This window comes from Malaclemys terrapin, chromosome 20 (assembly GCF_027887155.1).
Source record: "Malaclemys terrapin pileata isolate rMalTer1 chromosome 20, rMalTer1.hap1, whole genome shotgun sequence".
NCBI lineage: Eukaryota > Metazoa > Chordata > Testudines > Emydidae > Malaclemys > Malaclemys terrapin.
This window is the reverse complement of record NC_071524.1, coordinates 25,222-43,274: the sequence shown is the minus strand read 5'-3', so window position 1 is coordinate 43,274 and position 18,053 is coordinate 25,222. Positions and strand designations below refer to the sequence as shown.

Genomic DNA, 18,053 nt, shown 5'->3' with positions numbered 1-18,053 from the left:
CCCACGGCGAGAGAGAGATGTGCTAAAGCTCAGAGAGGTGCGGCTCCAGGAGGTGGAGGGGCCTAACCCCGAGAGAGAGTGGACCCCCAAGAAAGGCTGTCTCACTGAAAGGGGCACCCCCCACAGACCGCACGGGGCCAAGAGTGGGCATCTGTGAGTCCGTGACAGGAGGAGCAGAGCAACTGCAGACCCAAAGAGGGGGTGTGACGTTATCGGATTAAAATAAGACCATGTCAATCATTGTTGCTACCGTTATATAATTTCAACAAAACTTGTACAAAGTATCCCAGTGAGGTGTGTATGGAGAGGTTATGATTGGCTGACTGTGGTTGCATGAATCATTTTTGTATCTGAAGTTATGAATATTAACCATGTACCTGTATTTCAAATGTTTGCTCTTGTGGTAACAACCACAAGGTGACTAGCCAGCAGACTGTGAAGGAACTATTCAAGTTGAATCGCCCATCAAAGCACACTTAGGTCACAATGGACCTGGGGAGATGCCTGTCTACACTGAATGGCCTTTCCTGGGATGGCCTCTCCTATGACTAAGGTCAGCACGCACGGACATGTGACTCCAAACACTTCTTCCCTGTAATTTTCCATGGGAGAACGATGGGTTTCCCTTCACTTGGCAGAAGCTACAAAAGGCACTGGAAACATCTCCATTTTGCCTCTTTCCTGCTCACACCTCTGGAGTCTGAACTTATACTAATGGGAGCATCTAACCAAGGGCCTGAGGACCTTCCAGTTATTTGGAAGCAACCAGAGACTTCACAAGCCAGCAGTTTATTCCATCACTACTACAAGCCTAATAAGAACATGAGAATGGCCACATTGGGTCAGACCAAAGGTCCATCTGGCCCAGTATCCTGTCTTCTGACACTGGCCAGTGCCAGGTGCCCCAGAATGAATGAACAGACAGGAATCATCCAGTGGATATCCCCTGTCACCCATTTCCAGCTTCTGGCAAACAGAGGCTAGGGACACCATCCCTGCCCATCCTGGCTAATAGCCATTGATGGACCTTGCGACGGGTTCGGTCACAGAGACCCCCTTGGGACTGTCACCTGAAGTACTGAAAGTACCTCTGAGCCCATTTTCCCTGCCAGCTTGGGACTCCAGAACCCTGCCTCGTTGTGCTAGACACACCAGCCTGCTGCAACACAGACCCAGGTCTGGTTCATACCCCCAAAACTGCAGACTTTAACCAAAAACTGCTCATCAGGTCACCTATCTCCAGCACCCAGACACCCAGCTCCCAATGGGATCCAAACCCCAAATAAATCTGTTTTACTCGGTATAAAGCTTATACAAGGTAAACTCATAAATTGTCCACCCTCTATAACACTGATAGAGAGATATGCACAGCTGTTTGCTCCCGCAGGTATTAATCTCGGGGTCAATTAATAAACAAAAGTGATTTTATTAAGTATAAAAAGTAGGATTTAACTGGTTCCAAGTAATAACAGACAGAACAAAGTAAGTTACCAAAAAAAAAACAAAAAAAAAACGCAAGTCTAAGCCTAATACATTAAGAAACTGAATACAGGTAAATCTCACCCTTAGAGAGATTCCAATAAGCTTCTTTCACAGACTAGACGCCTTCCTAGTCTGGGCCCAATCCTGTCCCCTGGTACAGTCCTTGTTAGCTCCAGCTCAGGTGGTAACTAGGGGATTTCTCCTGACTGGCCGCCTTTGTTCTGTTCCATCCCCTTTTATATCTTTGGCACAAGGCGGGAATCCTTTGTCTCTCTGGGCCCCCACCCCTCCTTCTAAATGGAAAAGCACCAGGTTTCAGATGGATTCCCGTATCAGGTATGCAGTGGAGGCTTGCAGGTAAACAGAGCCGTCTACAGTCAATTGTCCTAGTCAATGGGAGCCATCAACATTCTAAACCGCCATTAATGGCCCACGCTTGGCATAATTACAATAGCACCTCAGAGTTATTCTCTATTTCTAGTTTCAGCCCCGGGCTGTCTTGGCTTCTGACAAACACAGCCAAGCAGTGCGCGCTGAGGGAGGCTGGTATGTTACCCGCTGCCCCCCCCCCCGTCTCGGCAGTGCCGAGGGCCCAGCCAGATGCAGCAGAACATCTATTGGGGGGTGGGTTGGGGGTCCCCTGAGATCCCAGTGGGGGGAGGGGAAGCAAGAGCAGAGGGAATTCTGGCTAATGCTCACTCCTATTGCCAGGGGGATGTGATGCAGCCCAAGAAGGTGGGTTATTGCCCCAGGACTCAGGTACCCAGCTGGGCCCAACCCCTCAGCCAAGTTTCGCGGGATACTGCCCCCCCCCCCCCCGCCAGAATGCCCCAGCAGCTTCCAGGCAGCGACCTGCAAGGCAGGAGGTATCAGAGGAGCTGGGGGTCAGGTGGTGAGGGAAGGGTGGGGGGTTGCCCCCTCCCCCGGTGTCTGGGCCCATGCACCAGGAGTCACTGCCCCCGTCCCACCCAACCAGACCCAGCTCCCGGGGCAGCTCCTTGGGCACCATGAGCCTGTTTCCAGGGCTGGTTCTATGGTGAGTCCCCCCTCCCGGTTCCCGGCCTGGCTGGCGCTGTTCCAGGCTGGGTCGGATTGGTTCTCCCTGCGGTCGTTCTGCACCTGCTCAGCCTGGGTTTGAAGGACTCCTTGGTGCTCTCCAGGGTTCCCACGTTTGGTTTCATGAGCCCCGGGAGCAGGGGCTACACCGGGTGTCCCAGGATCACTCTGGGCATTTCAACATCCCCCACTGGAATCTTCTGGTGCGGAAAGAAAGTCCCTGCTTGCAGCTCTCTGTCCAGGCCGGTGTTCCTGACGATGTGAGCATCATGCCCCTTCCCGGAGCACCCCGCGCTGGGGTCAGTGAAACGCCCACGGTGATCCCCAAGTGCCTGCAACACCCTGGAGAAGTCCCTTTCCTACTGATGTGTCCATCGCAAGATGGTCCGGGGCAAAAACTGGAACCTGCGTTGCCTCTATCGCCCCGCTGCAGTTAGGGAATCCCATTGCGCAAAGCCCCTCCGCTATTTCACGCACATTGCCAAGGTCACGGTCCTTCATAGCGAGATGTGATTAACGGCTCTGCACACTAGTGTTAACGCGGCACCCGCCATCGACTTCCCCACTTCCAGCGGATTCACGACTGGCCGGGAGCAGCCTGGAGTCGCCAGCATCCACACAGCGATTGCCGGGCGCTTCTCCGTGAGAGGCCGCTCTCATTTGGGTGTCCTTGCGCCGCAGGGCTGGGGCGAGCTCTGCACACAGGTCCAGGGAGGGGGCTTCCCGCATCCGAACGTTCTGTAGCCGCGGCTCATCATCCCAGACTGGGCAACTGGGAACTGCAGATAGTGGGGACGGGGGGGGGCGCAATGATGGGCTCACCACCACCACCACCACTGCCCCGGTCGGCTTCCTGGTGACTGCCAAGGCCCCTCCAGCAACACCCTTGTGACCACAGCGCCTGGGCGGTCGCCCACCTCGCCCACACTTAAGGCCGGTCCTGCCAGGGTCGTCCTTAGGGAAAATGGTGCCCTAGGCAAACATGTATTTTGGCTTCTTGGCCCCTGCTGCCTCCCCCAGCCCCCCACCCCCCATATTGCGCCAGCCCCTGCTGCCTCCCCCCCTTGCCCCAACTTCCCGAGCTCCCTTCAGCGCACCCAGGCAGGCTAGTCCAGACCCGCACTCGAGCAGGTACATACATTCCCCTGCTGGTTTAATACTTAGTTCACCAGACCTGTGTCACCCATGAAGGGGAGTTATTCTCACGGGGGCCGTGCGGCTGCCGGGCAAGGAAGAGATGGGACTCAACCGGCTTCCCTGTGCCCCCTCCGACAGAGAGCTGCACTGCCAGCCCGGTCTCACTTCCTGGCTCTGGGCCACACCTAGTGGGTCTCAGCGGGAGCGCTCGCTGCTGGTGCCTTTCCCATGACTCGCACCCTGGCAGAAATCGGGGGGTGGGAGGGCATGTGACCCCCCCCACGCGTCGCTTATCCCAGACCTGCGTAACAATATGATCCCACCACTCAGCGCTTGTTCCCCGAGCCCCAAAGCGACGCTCCGCCGTGGGCAGCCGCTCCGTGATGCCAGGAGGAAGCCGGTGTTATTTCTTTCCGTGGCACAGAGCAGCTCGGGCAACTCTGGTTCCCGTTCAGACTGGGAGCTCATGGCATCCTGCCTGACCAGCCGCACTGCGTTCACAGCAGTGGAGAGCCGGGCGGGACCCATCCTTTCACACAGGGATGGCGGGCACACCAGAAACAGGGGCCGTTGGAAATGCCGCGAAACGCAGTTGGAACAGCGTGGAATAACGCACCATGGGACGCTGAGCCCGCCCCCAGGACATGCTGCGATCCACTCTGCCTTCCCACAAGCCCTAGCTGCAGAAGGTGCGGAGTAGTACGGTGGGATAACTACCCACAATGCACTGCTCTCACTGTAGACGCTGGAGCACCAAACGTGGACGCGCTCTGCCAGCAGAGGAAGCGCAGTGTGAACGTGCAATAGCGATGTTATCATGGCGCTTTTTGTCGATAACACTCTGTAGTGTAGACAAGGCCCAACCGTCAGAGGAGCAAAGTTCTGGAGCAGCCTCCCAAGGAACCTAACTGGCTTCAGGACTGAGCTTGAGACGTTTCTGGAGGGGACGGGATGAGGAGACATCTCACAACGGCATGGAGCCGATCCGCGACTGCTAGCAGCAAATCTCTCCAACGGCCGGAGACGGGACACTCGCTGGGGAGGGCTCTGAGTTACTACAGAGAATCAGTTCCCAGGTGTCTGGCGGGTGGGTTTCGCCCACATGCTCAGGGTCTAACTGGTCGCCGTATCTGGGGTCAGGAAGGAATTTCCCCCCCAGGTCAGATTGGCAGAGACCCTGCGGGGGTTTCACCTTCGTCTGCAGCCTGGGGCGCGGGGCACTGGCAGGTTTAAACTAGAGTCACTGGTGGATTCTCTGTAACTTGAAGTATTTAACCCATGATTTGAGGCCGTCAGTGACTCAGCGGAGGCTGGGGTCTGCTACAGGAGTGGGTGGGTGAGGCTTTGTGGCCTGATCAGACCAGATGATCACGATGGACCCTTCTGGCCTTAAAGACTGTGAGTCAATGAGTCTGTTGCACCCTGTGGGCCGGCGCCCCATGGCTGTGGGGGACTCTCACTGCAGGGCCCCCCGGCTCACGTTGATCGCGGCGTACATGCTGGGCAGGACAGGCTCAGGGGCAGGGGCCGGGCCCCCCGGCTTGACTTGCAGCGCCTGGCCGTCCAGCTCGGCGTAGGTGAGTCCATTGGTGCCGGGGTCGGGCTCCTGGGGGTGGGAGGGAAGAGAGTGACTGGAGTGTGTGTGTGTGTGTGTGTGTACCAACCCCCACCACACACACACATTCACACAGACCAGGGCTTGTCCCCTTCAGCAGGGGGTGACAGGACACACATACACACACACACCTGCAATCCCAGCTGGAGATCCCATAAGCCCCTCCCAGCAACCCAACTCCCACCCCAAAATACTGAGTATGCCAGATAAGGTGAGTGGGGCCCATGGGGGTCAGGCCCCATGGGGGAACAGGGGACGCTTACCAGGGTCTGCGTCTCTTTCTCTTCATCGATGGAGGCGTCTGCAGAACAGAGACACCCACTGAGCTGCACCCCCGGCCGGCCCAGAGCAGAACCCCACACCCAGCTCCAACCCCCCATCCATCCTGGGGGTTCAGAGCCTGGCACAGCCACCCCTCCCCCGCCCCACAGCACGGGCCAGGGTCATTAGCCCCGTGTGATAGAGAGGAAAACTGAGGCACAGAGACGGCAGCAGAGTCTAGGGGGTTATGGCGGGGCAGGGGGGCTGGAAGTCAGGATGCCTGGGTGAAGTGAAGGGGGGACACACAAAGCTCCAGGCCTGGGGGAGAGAATGGGGGGCCCAAAGAGGGAGACCCTGAACTAGAGGGGGAGGGGAGGGTGTCCCCCAGGGTGTTGGTGGGGAGGGAGGCAAGAAGCTCAGCTGACACTGGCTACCTCTGGGACCCTCTCCTTAGTCCCACCCAGCAGCAGCTGTAAATCAGGCCCTGCCCCGTATGGGTGGAGTCCCCACAAGCCCCGCCCCTCCCCAGGGCTCCTGCCCCACCCTGGTACCCCCTTGGGTGAGTTACTCACAGTCGGGGTCTTGCTGAGCCGGCGCCTTCAATACCCCCGAGGGGCTGGTGCTAAAAGGGAAAATCCACTTGTAAATGTCATACCCCCCCACCTGCAGGGAGATTCCCCAACACACCCAGAGAGCCTCCCATCCTGCCTCACACTGACCCTGTTCCTTTACCCCCCAACCACACCGACTAGACCCCACCCCCCTGCCAGAGCTGGGGACAGAACCCAGGCAGCGGCGACACATGGGTGGGGGCACGCAGGGTCACATGCCCCCCCCAATTCGTCGGTCACATGGTGCAGCCAGGCCCCTCCCTGCGAAGCAGCTGCGCTGGACAGGGAGAGGCAGAGGCAGGAGCGGAGGAACAGCTGGGAGCTGCAGGGGGGGGTCACAGCTTTCCGGGGGGAGGGAGGCAGGCATGGTGTGACTCCAGCTGTTCTGGGGTTGTGCCCCTCCACTGTCAGCAGGCCCAGGTCATCTCGGAGGAGTCCTGGCCCCCAACCCCCACTCTCCCACCCCCCAGACCCAGGGACAGAACCCAGGAGCCCTGTAACCCAGGCAGGTCGATCGGGAGGGGGGAGGAGCCGGGTTCCTACCTGCTCGGTCTCGGTGCGGCTCCTTTTCCTGCAGAGGGACACAAACCAGAATCCCCCATGAGCCGATCGGGATCCCCCGGTCCCAGCGCCCGGCCACTCACCCCCACAGGGCAGCAGGGATCGGGGAGTCTGGGGGATCCCCTCTGCTGCTGGTGCTGAGCCTGGATCCCTGCTGGGCTGGGCCGGACCAGCAGGGGGCAGCACAACACCATAGCATGCACCGGGGGGAGGGGCAGATTAACTCGGGGGGCTTTTCCTGTCCCCAATCCTCCCTCGTTAGTGACTCATTATAACGAACCTGATCCAGGCCAGTCGGCTCCTCTGTCACCCCAGTTACCTGAGAAGCATGGTGCCAGTGGCTCTTTATTCAGGGACCCCTTGCCTGGCACTGAGATGCGGCCACCTCTGGGGCGGCACCGCTGTGTATACAGGGATTACACACGCAGCAGCGCCCCCTGCTGAGCCCCCCACTCCTTGATTTTCCCGGCACAGTCCCCCATCCCAGCCGTGACCCCATCCCGCCCTGCTTAGTGGCAGGTTTAACCCTTCCCTCGCTGGGTGGGGCACTCACTGGCTCGGGTTTTTCTGAAGCAGACGAAGGCCACAAGGAGGAGGAGGAGGAGGAAGCCGGCGGCTGCTGCACTCGCCCCGGCGATGATGGGGCTGGTCAGACCCAGTGATTCCGATCCGCCTGGGAAACAGCAGCAGCGGTGAGTGCCGGGAGCGACTGGTCTGTCCCCCCCCCCAGCCCCTCCCACCCCAAGCGGCGCCCAAGGGGCTGGGACACCGCAGGGCACAAGCAGGATGTTGGGGGGGCCCAGGGCATCAAGTGGGGTCAGACCAAGCAAGATATGGGAGATTTGTAGCACTAGGGTACAGGGCTGAAGGGGGTGGGGGGCTCAGTAGGGGTTGCTCCCTCATCAGTCAGGGCTGGCCCCATTGCCCCAGCATGGCACTAGGGGGCGCTGTCTGATCCAGCCTGGCCATCATTTCTAAGGCATTTCACCCCCTACCTCATGGCCACTGGACCAACGGGCCCATCTAGCCCGGTATCCCGCCTCCCATGCTGGCTGCCCCTGGCTGCTTCGCAGGGAGCTCCAGCCCCCCGCTCCCCATGGCCACTGATGGGCCCAGCTGCCCCAGAGGAAGTCTCCGGCTGCCCCATTAGCGGTGGGTTCATGTCCGAGCAGGAGGCTTCGCTCCCCTCCCAAATCCGTTTGCGGGGGGATGGAGAGAGTCAATGCCCCTGAGAACAGCCTCCGTCCCTCCCCTTGGGCAACCACTGGGGGAAACTGCCCCATAATCTGTGACTCAATAGATTTCCCCCACAGCCCCAGTACCTGTCCCTGCGCTGCCCGGGAAGGTGGGAGCCGGCGCTGCTCCAGGCTGGGCTGGGTCAGTTCCCCCTGCAGGAACAGAACCAGTGTCTCTCAGGGCGGGGGGGGGGGGGGGGTAAGGGGCTGAAACACCGACTCAGAAAGGGAAAGGAGTCAGCCCCCCAGAAGGCAGGAAGGGCTCATTATCCCCATTCTACACAGGGGGAAACTGAGGCACAGACATGTTCACTTTCCTTAGTGAGCTCCCAGGGCCAGCGACTGTCTCTTCACTCTGTGTTTATGCAGCGCCTGGCACAACAGGGCCCCAATCATGGCGGGGGCCCTACATGCACCCGCAACACAAGGGATCCAGCGCTATTGAGGCCAGCATTGCAGAGGTCTCCGCTAACTGTGGGTGTCTCGGTTTGTGGGAGCTCGGCCTGAGATCCCCCAAAGATTGAGGCCCAGCCCACAAGGAAGGACACTTTTGAAAACCGCGACGTGCTCCCATCACACAGAGTCTGTGGCTGCGCCAGGAGCTGGGCCAGATCTCCTGGGTCCCAGCCCAGCACCGTGTCCACCAAGCCACCACTTCTCCTGCAGCCCCGGCCTCATTCAGCCCCGGCTGGGGCACTACCTGGGGCGGGCGCTGGAGAACACAGGGGATGGGTCACGGGATTAAATAGCGACTCACAGTTCCCATGCACAAGGGGCAGCGTTAAAGTCGCCTCCCTGCCCTGAGTCTCCAGGGGCTGCTGCTACCCCCGGCTGGGGAACCCCCCAGTGACTCCGTCCCCGCTCCCCGGCCGGGCATTCCCTCTGCAGGGTCAGGGCTCAGGGCAGAGCCTGGCTCTGAGTGTCCCATTGGCACCGAGCCCCCGTGAGGATCTGGCTGGGGGTGGGGCTGGGAACGGGGACACTGAGCCGGGCCCCTCACCTCTCACCACCAGCTCCACGGGGTCGCTGGGGTACGACACAGCGAACGGCTCCGATCTGCTGTGATAGGAGCAGCTGTAGCTCCCGCCATGCTCCCGGCTCACATTGCTGATGGGAAACACAACCTCAAACGCAGCCGAATCCACAGGTGGGAAATGGCGTCCTTCTTTATTCAGCACGAACCGCACGCCCTGGCGCTGCCCCCGACACTGAATGGCCACAGATCCGCCCAGGGAGACCCCCCCGCTGGGGCTCAGCAGGGAGATGTTGGGTTTGGGGTAGCTGGGCTCTGCAGTGGGAAGCAGACAGGCCGTGAGATGTAGGGTTACCATATCTAATAAATAAAAAAAGAGGACCCTCCACAGGCCCTGGCCCCGCCCATTTCCCCACCCCCGCCCCGCCCCAACTCCGCCCCTTCCCCACCCTAACTCCGCCCCCTCCTCCCTCCCACTCCCAGCCACGGGGAAAGGGCTGCCCCAGTGCTACCAGCTTCACGGTTTGCCGGGCAGCCCCCAGACCCTGCGCCCCCAACCGGCGCTTCCCCAGCGCAGGGTCTGGAGGCTGCCCGGCAAACCGTGAAGCCGGTAGCACTCGGGCTTTGGGCAGCCCCCATGCCTCTGGACCCTGCGCCGCCGGAGCCCGGGAGGGGAAGGCATGGGGGCTGCCCGAAGCCGGTAGCGCTCGGGCAGCCCGGCTCTTAAACAGAGCCGAAGAGTCGGGGAGGAGCAGAGCCGCCATTTTCCCGGACATGTTCGGCTTTTTGGCAATTCCCCCCGGACGGGGGTTTGAGTGCTGAAAAGCCGGACATGTCCGGGAAAAAGAGGACGTATGGTAACCCTAGTGAGATGCAGGCCCCGTCACTCACTCCTGGGGCCCGTCCTCACCACGCGGCCTCAGTGGTGGGTTGGACCCAGTGGCTCTGGGGACGGGCTCCTGGATGCCTTTCCACAGGGGCCCAGAGTTTCCTCTGAGCCCTGGGCTAACAGCATGAGACACGGAGCAACCCCAGCCCCTGGGGGCCCAGAGCTCTGCTCCCTAGTGGGTGACAGGCCAGTCCAGTCTCCAGGGTCCATTCACTCCCTGGCTTCTCTGTTGGGAGCCAGGACTCCTGGGTTCTCTCCCTGGCTCTAGGAGGGGAGTGGGGTCTAGTGGGGAGAGCAGGGAGGATGGGGGCCGGGACTCCTGGGTTCTGTGCACAGCACCACCACTGACTTGTAAGGGACTGTGCAAGTCTCTACTATACACTGAGGTTTATAACCTTCAGCTCCACCCATCACCCCCTAACTGATGTGTTCCCTGGGAAAGGCCCCCCAGCTCTGCAGCTCCCGGGATCCCCCCTCCCTCTGCCCCAAATCTCCAGCGGCTGCTGCTCCCCCCTGGCTGGGGAACCCCCCAGTGACTCCGTCCCCGCTCCCCGGCTGGGCGTCCACTCTGCTGGGCCCAGGACTCAGGGCAGAGCCTGGCTCTGAGCGTCCCATTGTGCAGAGACCCCCTGTGGGTCTGGCTGGCTGTGGGGCTGGGAGCTGGGACGCTGAGCCAGGCCCCTCCCTCACCTCCTAGTCCTACAATGATCTCGACGGGCTCGCTGGGATGCGATGAGCGACTCTGATCTGCTATGGAGCGATAGTCGCAGGTGTAGCTCCCTCCATCTTCCCGGCTGACACTGGGGATGGGAAATTCAGCCACGGTCCCATCAGGCACCGTCTGCCTCTGCAGGTTCGGGTGTCCAGCTTTACGCAGAAAGAACTCCATGCCCGGGTACCGACCCTCACAGCGGATGGTGACGCTTCCCCCGAGCGCCACCACCCTGCTGGGGCTCACCCAGATGGTGGGTTTGAGAAATTCACACCCTGCTTTCAACAAGAGACAGGAGTTAAACAGGGGAGACACAGACCCCGCTTCCCCCCACCCCAATTCAGTCCATCCGTCATTCGGCCTCTGTAGGAGTCTGTCCCCTACCAGGGTTGGCACTGCTGCCCATGGGGCTCGGGGGCAGGGGGTTCACCCAGACGTTGCTCAGGACCCGGCTGCATCAGAGATCACCTGCCTCCCCCCCCGGCCCCACCTGACGCCAGCCAGGGAGCCTGACCACTGGCCCCCTGCAGCTCTGCCCCCCGCCCCAGGGTTGGAAATCGATTCTGTGACCGGCGGGAGTCGTGTAGATAAATCTCTGCATTAAGCATCTTCACATAACTTTCCTATGACTTTGTATTATGCCTCTTCATATAACCTTGTATTAACTCTTTCCATATATAACCTCTATTTTCATACAACTTTGTATCAAGTCCTTATAGAGAAACTTTGTATTGAGCCTTGGTATAATGTTATAGCCCCTAAGAATAGTTGAGGTAGAAGAAAAATGTCTTTTCGCTAGGAGTAAAATAAAATCTCCCCCCTTTTAATCAATTGCCCTGTTGAATGAATGAGGAAGGCGTGGAAGGCAGCACCTCCAGACAGCTGCAACCCTTGGAGAGGGGCTGGAAGCCAGACCCAGAACAATAAGATCAGACATACTGAGGGCCTTGGGAGTTAGAAGCGAGCACCTTCTTTTGAAAACACCCTCTTTGAACATAAATGTGGCAGCATTAAGACAACACCCAGAGAGAAGCAGCACAAAGGACCAAGGGACACAGACACAGATTTTGCATCTGGTGTAGATTTGCATGAGAGGGCAGCTGCTATAAATGTGAGGTGTCTTGCAGAGGATCTCAGGTCTCGTCTTGTCAACATGGGAGCATCGATCCGGATCGGCAGAAGCCCGGCTCCACCCCTCCCCCATCTAACTCACCTGGCCAGTGAAGTTAAGGGGAGCAACTACTTGGTAACAACAACAAGACGGAGTGTGCTTGTGTGTGTGTGTGAGTGCATGAGTGTAATATAGATCGTCGGCATATCATACAGTGTTGATGGATACATGTATTACCACTTTGGTACTTTGTGGCGCTTTGCCTTATCCCCCCCGAAAAGACCCTGTGTGGTACTTTAAGTACAACATGACCCAAAGAGGTCGGGGTGCACAATCACAATCAGGGCCGGCTTTAGCAAGAGCGGGGCCCGAATCCTGGGGGCGGGGCTTGCTGCAAGCCCCGCCCCCAGGAATCGAGCCGCGCCGCGGGGGGGACGGGGGGGGAGCCGCGCTGCGGGGGGGACGGGGGGAGGAGCCGCGCCGCGGGACGGGACAGGGGGGAGACCCGCGCCGCGGAGGGGGGGACCCGCGCCGCGGAGGGGGGGGACCCGAGCCGCGCCGCGGAGGGGACGGGGGGGGACCCGAGCCACGCCGCGGAGGGGACGGGGGGGGGACCCAAGCCGCGCCGCGGGGGGGACGGGATGGGGGGAGCCGCGCCGTGGGACGGGGGAAGACCCGGGACGGGACCCGCGCCGCAGGGGGGACGGGGGGAGACCCGAGCCACGCCGCAGAGGGGACACCCGAGCCGCGCCGCGGGGAGGACCCGCGCCGCGGAGGGGACGGGGGGGGACCCGCGCCGCGGAGGAGGGGGACCCGAGCCGCGCTGCGGAGGGGACAGGGGGGGGACCCGAGCCACGCCGCGGAGGGGACGGGGGGGGACCCAAGCCGCACCGCGGGGGGGATGGGATGGGGGGAGCCGCGCCGTGGGACAGGGGAAGACCCGGGACGGGACCCGCGCCGCAGGGGGGACGGGGGGGGGACCCGAGCCGCGCCGCGGGGGGGAGGAGACCCGCGCCGCGCCGTGCCGTGGGGGGGGGATGACCCGTGCCGCGGGGGTGGGGGGTTACGGGGGAGACCCGAGCCGCGCCGCAGGGGGGGGGACGGGACCCGCGCCGCGGGGGGGGACCCAAGCCGCGCCGCGGGGACCGGGCCGGGCCAGAGCCGCTGGGGCCTGCGGGAACGGGCCGCGCCTCCCCAGAGCCCTTCTCACGCCCCCACCCTCACCCCCACCCCCACCCCAGCTTACCTGGTGCTGCTGGCCCGCCCCTGCTTCTTTCGCGGGAAGCAGGGGAGGGGGCAGAGCATTCAGGGGAGGGGAGGAGGGGCCGGGGAAGTGAGCTGGGGGCGGGGTTGATAGCTGCAGCGCGGGGCCCTCTTGGCGCGGGGCCCAATTCAGCCGAATCGGCTGAATCGGCCTAAAGCCGGCCCTGATCACAATCACCCACCGAGGTGCTAGTGGGTAATGACTTGGAGAACTGGCCGGATAGCACTCAGAGTGTCCTTACCCGGAGCCGGAGCCAGCGAGGGACGCGGGATCTCCTGAGTGGGGGGGCCAAAGCGCCGAGGGGGGGGCTTGAGAGGGCTGGGCCGGAGCCTCCATCCCAAAGTGGGAAACTGAGGCATCACCAGCCAGGGCTGTGTTCTCCAACCCAGCAGCTGAATTCCAGACGGAGCTGCAGGAGGATCCCCCCTTGGAGAAGCTGAGGGCCCTGGCTGGCCACGGCGGTGCCGGTTCCCAGGGGGAGGACCGCCGGGAGCGATTCCTGTGGGAGAAGGGCAGGGGCGGCTCTAGGCACCAGCAAAGCAAGCAGGTGCTTGGGGCGGCCCATTTGCAGGGGCGGCAGGGATCCAGTCTGGGAGCTGAGAACCAACAGGGGACCCTGGGAGCTGTAGTTCCTTGCTTAGCTCCTTGCCTATAGTGCCAGGGAAAGAACTACATTTCCCAGCATTCCCTTGGCCGCTATCAACAGGGTGGGAGTATGGTAGCTGAAACCTCATGCTGCAGCTTGCTGTGAATGGAGAGCTCACTGCTAGATCGGGGTGGCACTGTGAATGGGGAACAAGTGTGCCCAAGGAGTAGGAGGCTTTGGCCCAGATATCCCCTTCAGAAGACATCCCCAGACTGGATTAGGGATACTGGTGTGACCTCACCTTGCAGCCCCCAAAGAAGGAATTGGGGGGGACTAAATGGACAGTGCCCCTCTCTATCTGAAGCCTAGCAAGGGAGGTACGTGGATCCCACTAGAATTTAAAATGAAAAGTAAGGGAGGGGAGGCCCTGCACCTGGGCAGCTTTAGATACAGTACCAGGCACGTAGGAGGATTTCCACTTCTGAGCCTTGGAAGCAGAAATTGACTTTTCCTTTCCAGATTTAGCTAATATTCAGACAGGGAATCCAGCACCTGCCTTCCAGATTTGAACACCTCAAAATTCAGGAGTGGTTAAATTCAATTTGGGCAGCTGTTACTTCATTTCTCCTAGGGTTACCATACATCCGGTTTTTCCCGGACATGTCTGGCTTTTCAGCAATCAAACCCCCGTCCGGGGGGAATTGCCAAAAAGCCGAACATGTTCGGGAAAATGGAGGCTCTGCTCCTCCCCTGACTCTTCGGCTCTGTTTAAGAGCCGAGCTGCCTGAGCGCTATGGGCTTCAGGCAGCTCCCTTGCCTCCGGACCCCAGCCCCCGGCCGGGCACTTCCCGTCCCGGGCTCCGGCGGCGCAGGGTCCAGAGGCACAGGGGCTGCGCGAAGCTGGTAGCACTCGGGCAGCTCGGCTCTGAAACAGAGCCGAAGAGTCAGGGGAGGAGCAGAGCCTCCGACCGCGGCGGCTCTGCTCCTCCCCGACTCTTCGGCTCTGTTTAAGAGTCGAGCGCTACGGGCTTTGGGCAGCCCCCATACCTCCAGACCCTGCGCCGCCGGATCCCGGGAGGGGAAATGCCCGGCCGGGGGCGCAGGGTCAGAGGCATAGGGGCTGCCCAAAGCCCGAGCACTACCGGCTTCACGGTTTGCCGGGCAGCCTCCAGACCCTGCGCCCCCGGCTGGGCTCTTCCCCTCCCGGGCTCCAGCTGCGCTGGGGAAGCGCCGGCCGGGGGCGCAGGGTCTGGGGGCTGCCCGGCAAACCGTGAAGCCGGTAGCGCTCGGGCAGCCCTTTCCGCGTGGCTGGGAGTGGGAGGGAGGAGGGGGCGGAGTTAGGCCGGGGAAGGGGCGGAGTTGGGGCGGGGCTGGGGGTGGGGAAATGGGCGGGGCCAGGGCCCATGGAGGGTCCTCTTTTTTTATTTGCTAAATATGGTAACCCTAATTTCTCCCAAATCAAAGATACTGATCCACTGTAACTTGCTGTAGAAAAAGTAGGATAAATTGAGCAAGAAATGCTGCCCAGTGGCTATTAGGACTGGAATTGCTATTTTCAACAGCCATTGCTTTTATTATTATTAATTATTATTATTATTATGTTTTATTTGTTTAAAAGGAAGACAGTGATATTGCATTGGCAAATTCCCCATAGAAAGAAAGAATGGAACAAAAGAATAATAAAGGCACCTCAACTTTTCCTCCTTTATGGAGGACAGTCTTATAATATGCATCCAGATATCCTCCAATCACACAAGCTAAAAATTGTTCCACTTTACTGCAGTTCTGTAACCATATGGGAACCAATCCTGTCTGTGTTCTGTGCACATCCAAAATTCCTGCTGAATGACCTGCCCTGGGAGTGAGTTACCAGTGACCCAGGGCTGGGGCGGAAGGAGGGTGCAGGTGGCGGGGCAGAGCCCAGGGCTGGGGCGGCAGGGGGTGTGTGGGTGGGGGGGCACTGGTGGGGGGGGAAGGGGGGAGCCCAGAGCTGGGGCAGCACAGGGTGCGGGGGCGGGAGAGCCCAGGCCTGGGGCGGCAGGGGAGCACGGGGGAGCGAGCCCATGGCTAGGGCAGCAGGGAGGTGTGGGGGGAGCCCAGGGCTGGGGTGGGGCCAGCCAAAATTTTTTTGCTTGGGGTGGCAAAAAACCTAGAGCCAGCCCTGGAGAAGGGATTCCTGTACCGGAAATGGACTGGTCCAGGGCAAACTGAACCTTGGGAAGCCAGGAGGTAGTAGGGTGACCAGACAGCAAGTGTGAAAAATTAGGACAGGGGGTGGGGGGTAATAGGAGCTTTTATAAGAAAAAGACCCAAAAATCAGGACTGTCCCTATAAAATCGGGACACCTGGTCACCCCAGGAGGTAGTTGGTTGTTCCCCAGAGGTAGCACCACGAAGTGTTGTACTTGGCCCACGACATCCCCCCAATATCCCCCTTTCGGGGTATCAGGGCATCCGGCGCACCAGGCAGAGGCTGCTGCAGAACTTTGACTGGCCCGGGGTCTTTGACTCTGTCCGACAGTATTGCAGGACCTGTGACTCCTGCCAGAGGGTGGGGAAGGCCCGGGATAAGTGTAAAGCCCCGCTGAGACCTTTGCCCATCATAGAGGAGCCTTTCCAGAAGGTGGCCGGGGGACATAGTGGGGCCCCTCAGCAGGGTGACCCGGTCAGGGAAGAAATACATCGTGGTGGTGGTAGATTTCGCTACGCGCTACCCCGAGGCAGTGGCCTTGGCAGACAACATGGCAGACGCGCTGCTGACCATCTTCAGCAGAGTGGGGTTCCCCAAGGAGGTCCTTACAGACCAGGGGTCTAACTTCATGTCGACCCTGCTCCAGTGCTTGTGGGAGAAGTGTGGGGTCCGACACACCTGGGCCTCAGCCTACCACCCTCAGCCCAACGGGCTGGTGGAAAGGTTCAATGGGACCCTAAAGAGGATGCTGAAAACCTTTATGGACCAGCACCCGCAGGACTGGGACAAGTATTTACCCCACCTGCTGTTCGCATATAGGGAAGTGCCCCAGGGATCCACAGGGTTCTCCCCGTTCGAGTTGCTGTACGGGAGGAGAGTGAGGGGGCCCCTGGACTTGATGAGAGCCGAGCGGGAGGGAAAGGCCTCTCCCGATGGGGAATCAATGGTGGAGTATGTACTGACTTTCTGGGAAAAGCTCGTGGAGCTCATGGGCTTGGCTAGGGGGAACCTAGCAAGGGCCCAGAGGAAGCAGAAGGTCTGGTACGACCGCTCAGCCCGTGCCCGCTCATATGCTACCGGGGACCAGGTGATTCTCCTCATCCCCTTGAGGAAGAACAAGCTGCAAGCGGCCTGGGACGGCCCCTTCAAGGTCACCTGACAGGTAAATGAGGTGAAGTATGTAGTCAAGGCCGTCTCTACTCATACGCAAAGTACGCAGCTGTGGAGGGCACCAGGAAAGCGATGTGATGCTACAGCCTCTGCTCCGCCTCTTCCCTCCCCTGCTCTGCCCCAACTCCACCCCCTCCCCATGGCCCCCGCCCCTGCTCCACCCCCGCCTCGCCCCTTTTCACCCCCACTCCACCCCCTCCCCAGGCCCTGGGAACGGGGGGGCTGTGAGTGCAGGGGAGGGTGCTGGAGGGTGGATCTGGGTCTGGGGGAAGATCTGGGGGTGGGGGTGGATCTGGGGGGTTCTCCCCACGGCTGCACTGACCGGGAACGTTTCGGTTCCCCGAGGGGCTCTAGAGCCCACGGACGGGCCCTGTTAGGATTTGTATGAGTTGAAATAAATCCACGGGCCGCCCCAACTCCCCACCCCCGATCCTCACAGCCTGTGGGGGGCAGGACATTGAACCAGGGGACGGTTCCCGTCTGCTTCATCAGATTTGGCTCCTAGGTACTCCGTGGGTGCGTTGGGGGCACAGAGGAACGGGGCCAGGTCTGAGCTCACGGGGGGAGTCTGGGTTGAGTTTTGGGGAAGGTTCAGGGCTCAGTTCCTCTTTTCCCCACCCCACGCATCCCCTCCCCCGTCCTTGATGTTACCGTCCTCCCCACAGACTGATACTCACCTCCCCACACCCCGCTGTGCCCGGCCAGCCAGCAGCCTGGAGAGGAGAGGGCTCGTTAGTGACCAGATCCCAGAGCATCTGGATCCTACACCCTGGTCTCAGATCCCCACCCCCCACCATGGGCACACGCCCTGGTCTCAGATCCCCCCCATGGGCACACGCCCTGGTCTCAGACACACACATACACCCCGCCCGTGGACACACACTCTGGTCTGAGATCCTCCCCGCATGGACACACACCCTGGCTGTCTCCGATACTCACCGAGGAGGAGGACAGTGAGAGCAGACGCCATGACGGGGCAGTGGGGACCCCTCAGCGCTGCCACCAACGCCCTAGAGCCCAGCTCTACTGAGCCTGAGGCCCGAGTGCGAGCAGAATGAGGAACTGTGCCAGGGGCTGCAGCCCCAGGAAGCCCGTGATGCGCTCGGCCCCTTTCCACCCCATCAGATGGTTTCTCTGCAATCTCCAGCCCAAATCTACTGTGGTCAGAGCAAAGTCAGATCCCTGCAACACCCAGCAAAC

The 18,053-nt window shown here is 60.6% G+C and overlaps 1 protein-coding gene and 1 long non-coding RNA gene across 2 annotated transcripts in view; both read right to left on the bottom strand.

The window, feature by feature from the left end:
- The window catches only part of LOC128826653 (immunoglobulin superfamily member 1-like), a 44,278-nt gene extending 33,483 nt beyond the window's left edge, over positions 1-10,795 (bottom strand). Inside the window, exons 1-2 of the mRNA XM_054010060.1 lie at positions 10,511-10,795; positions 8,959-9,246 (exon numbers count right to left, since the gene is read on the bottom strand). Coding sequence (XP_053866035.1) covers positions 8,959-9,246; positions 10,511-10,709 — 487 coding nt within the window. The 5' untranslated portion in view covers positions 10,710-10,795. The remainder of the gene's footprint in view (positions 1-8,958; positions 9,247-10,510) is intronic.
- A 2,506-nt stretch (positions 10,796-13,301) lies between these two features.
- Positions 13,302-17,874, bottom strand: LOC128826654 (uncharacterized). The gene is made up of 3 exons (XR_008442867.1): positions 17,793-17,874; positions 17,531-17,566; positions 13,302-13,406 (listed from the first exon to the last, which is right to left on the bottom strand). It is a non-coding gene; the product is annotated as an uncharacterized LOC128826654 (long non-coding RNA).
- Positions 17,875-18,053: the final 179 nt, after the last annotated feature.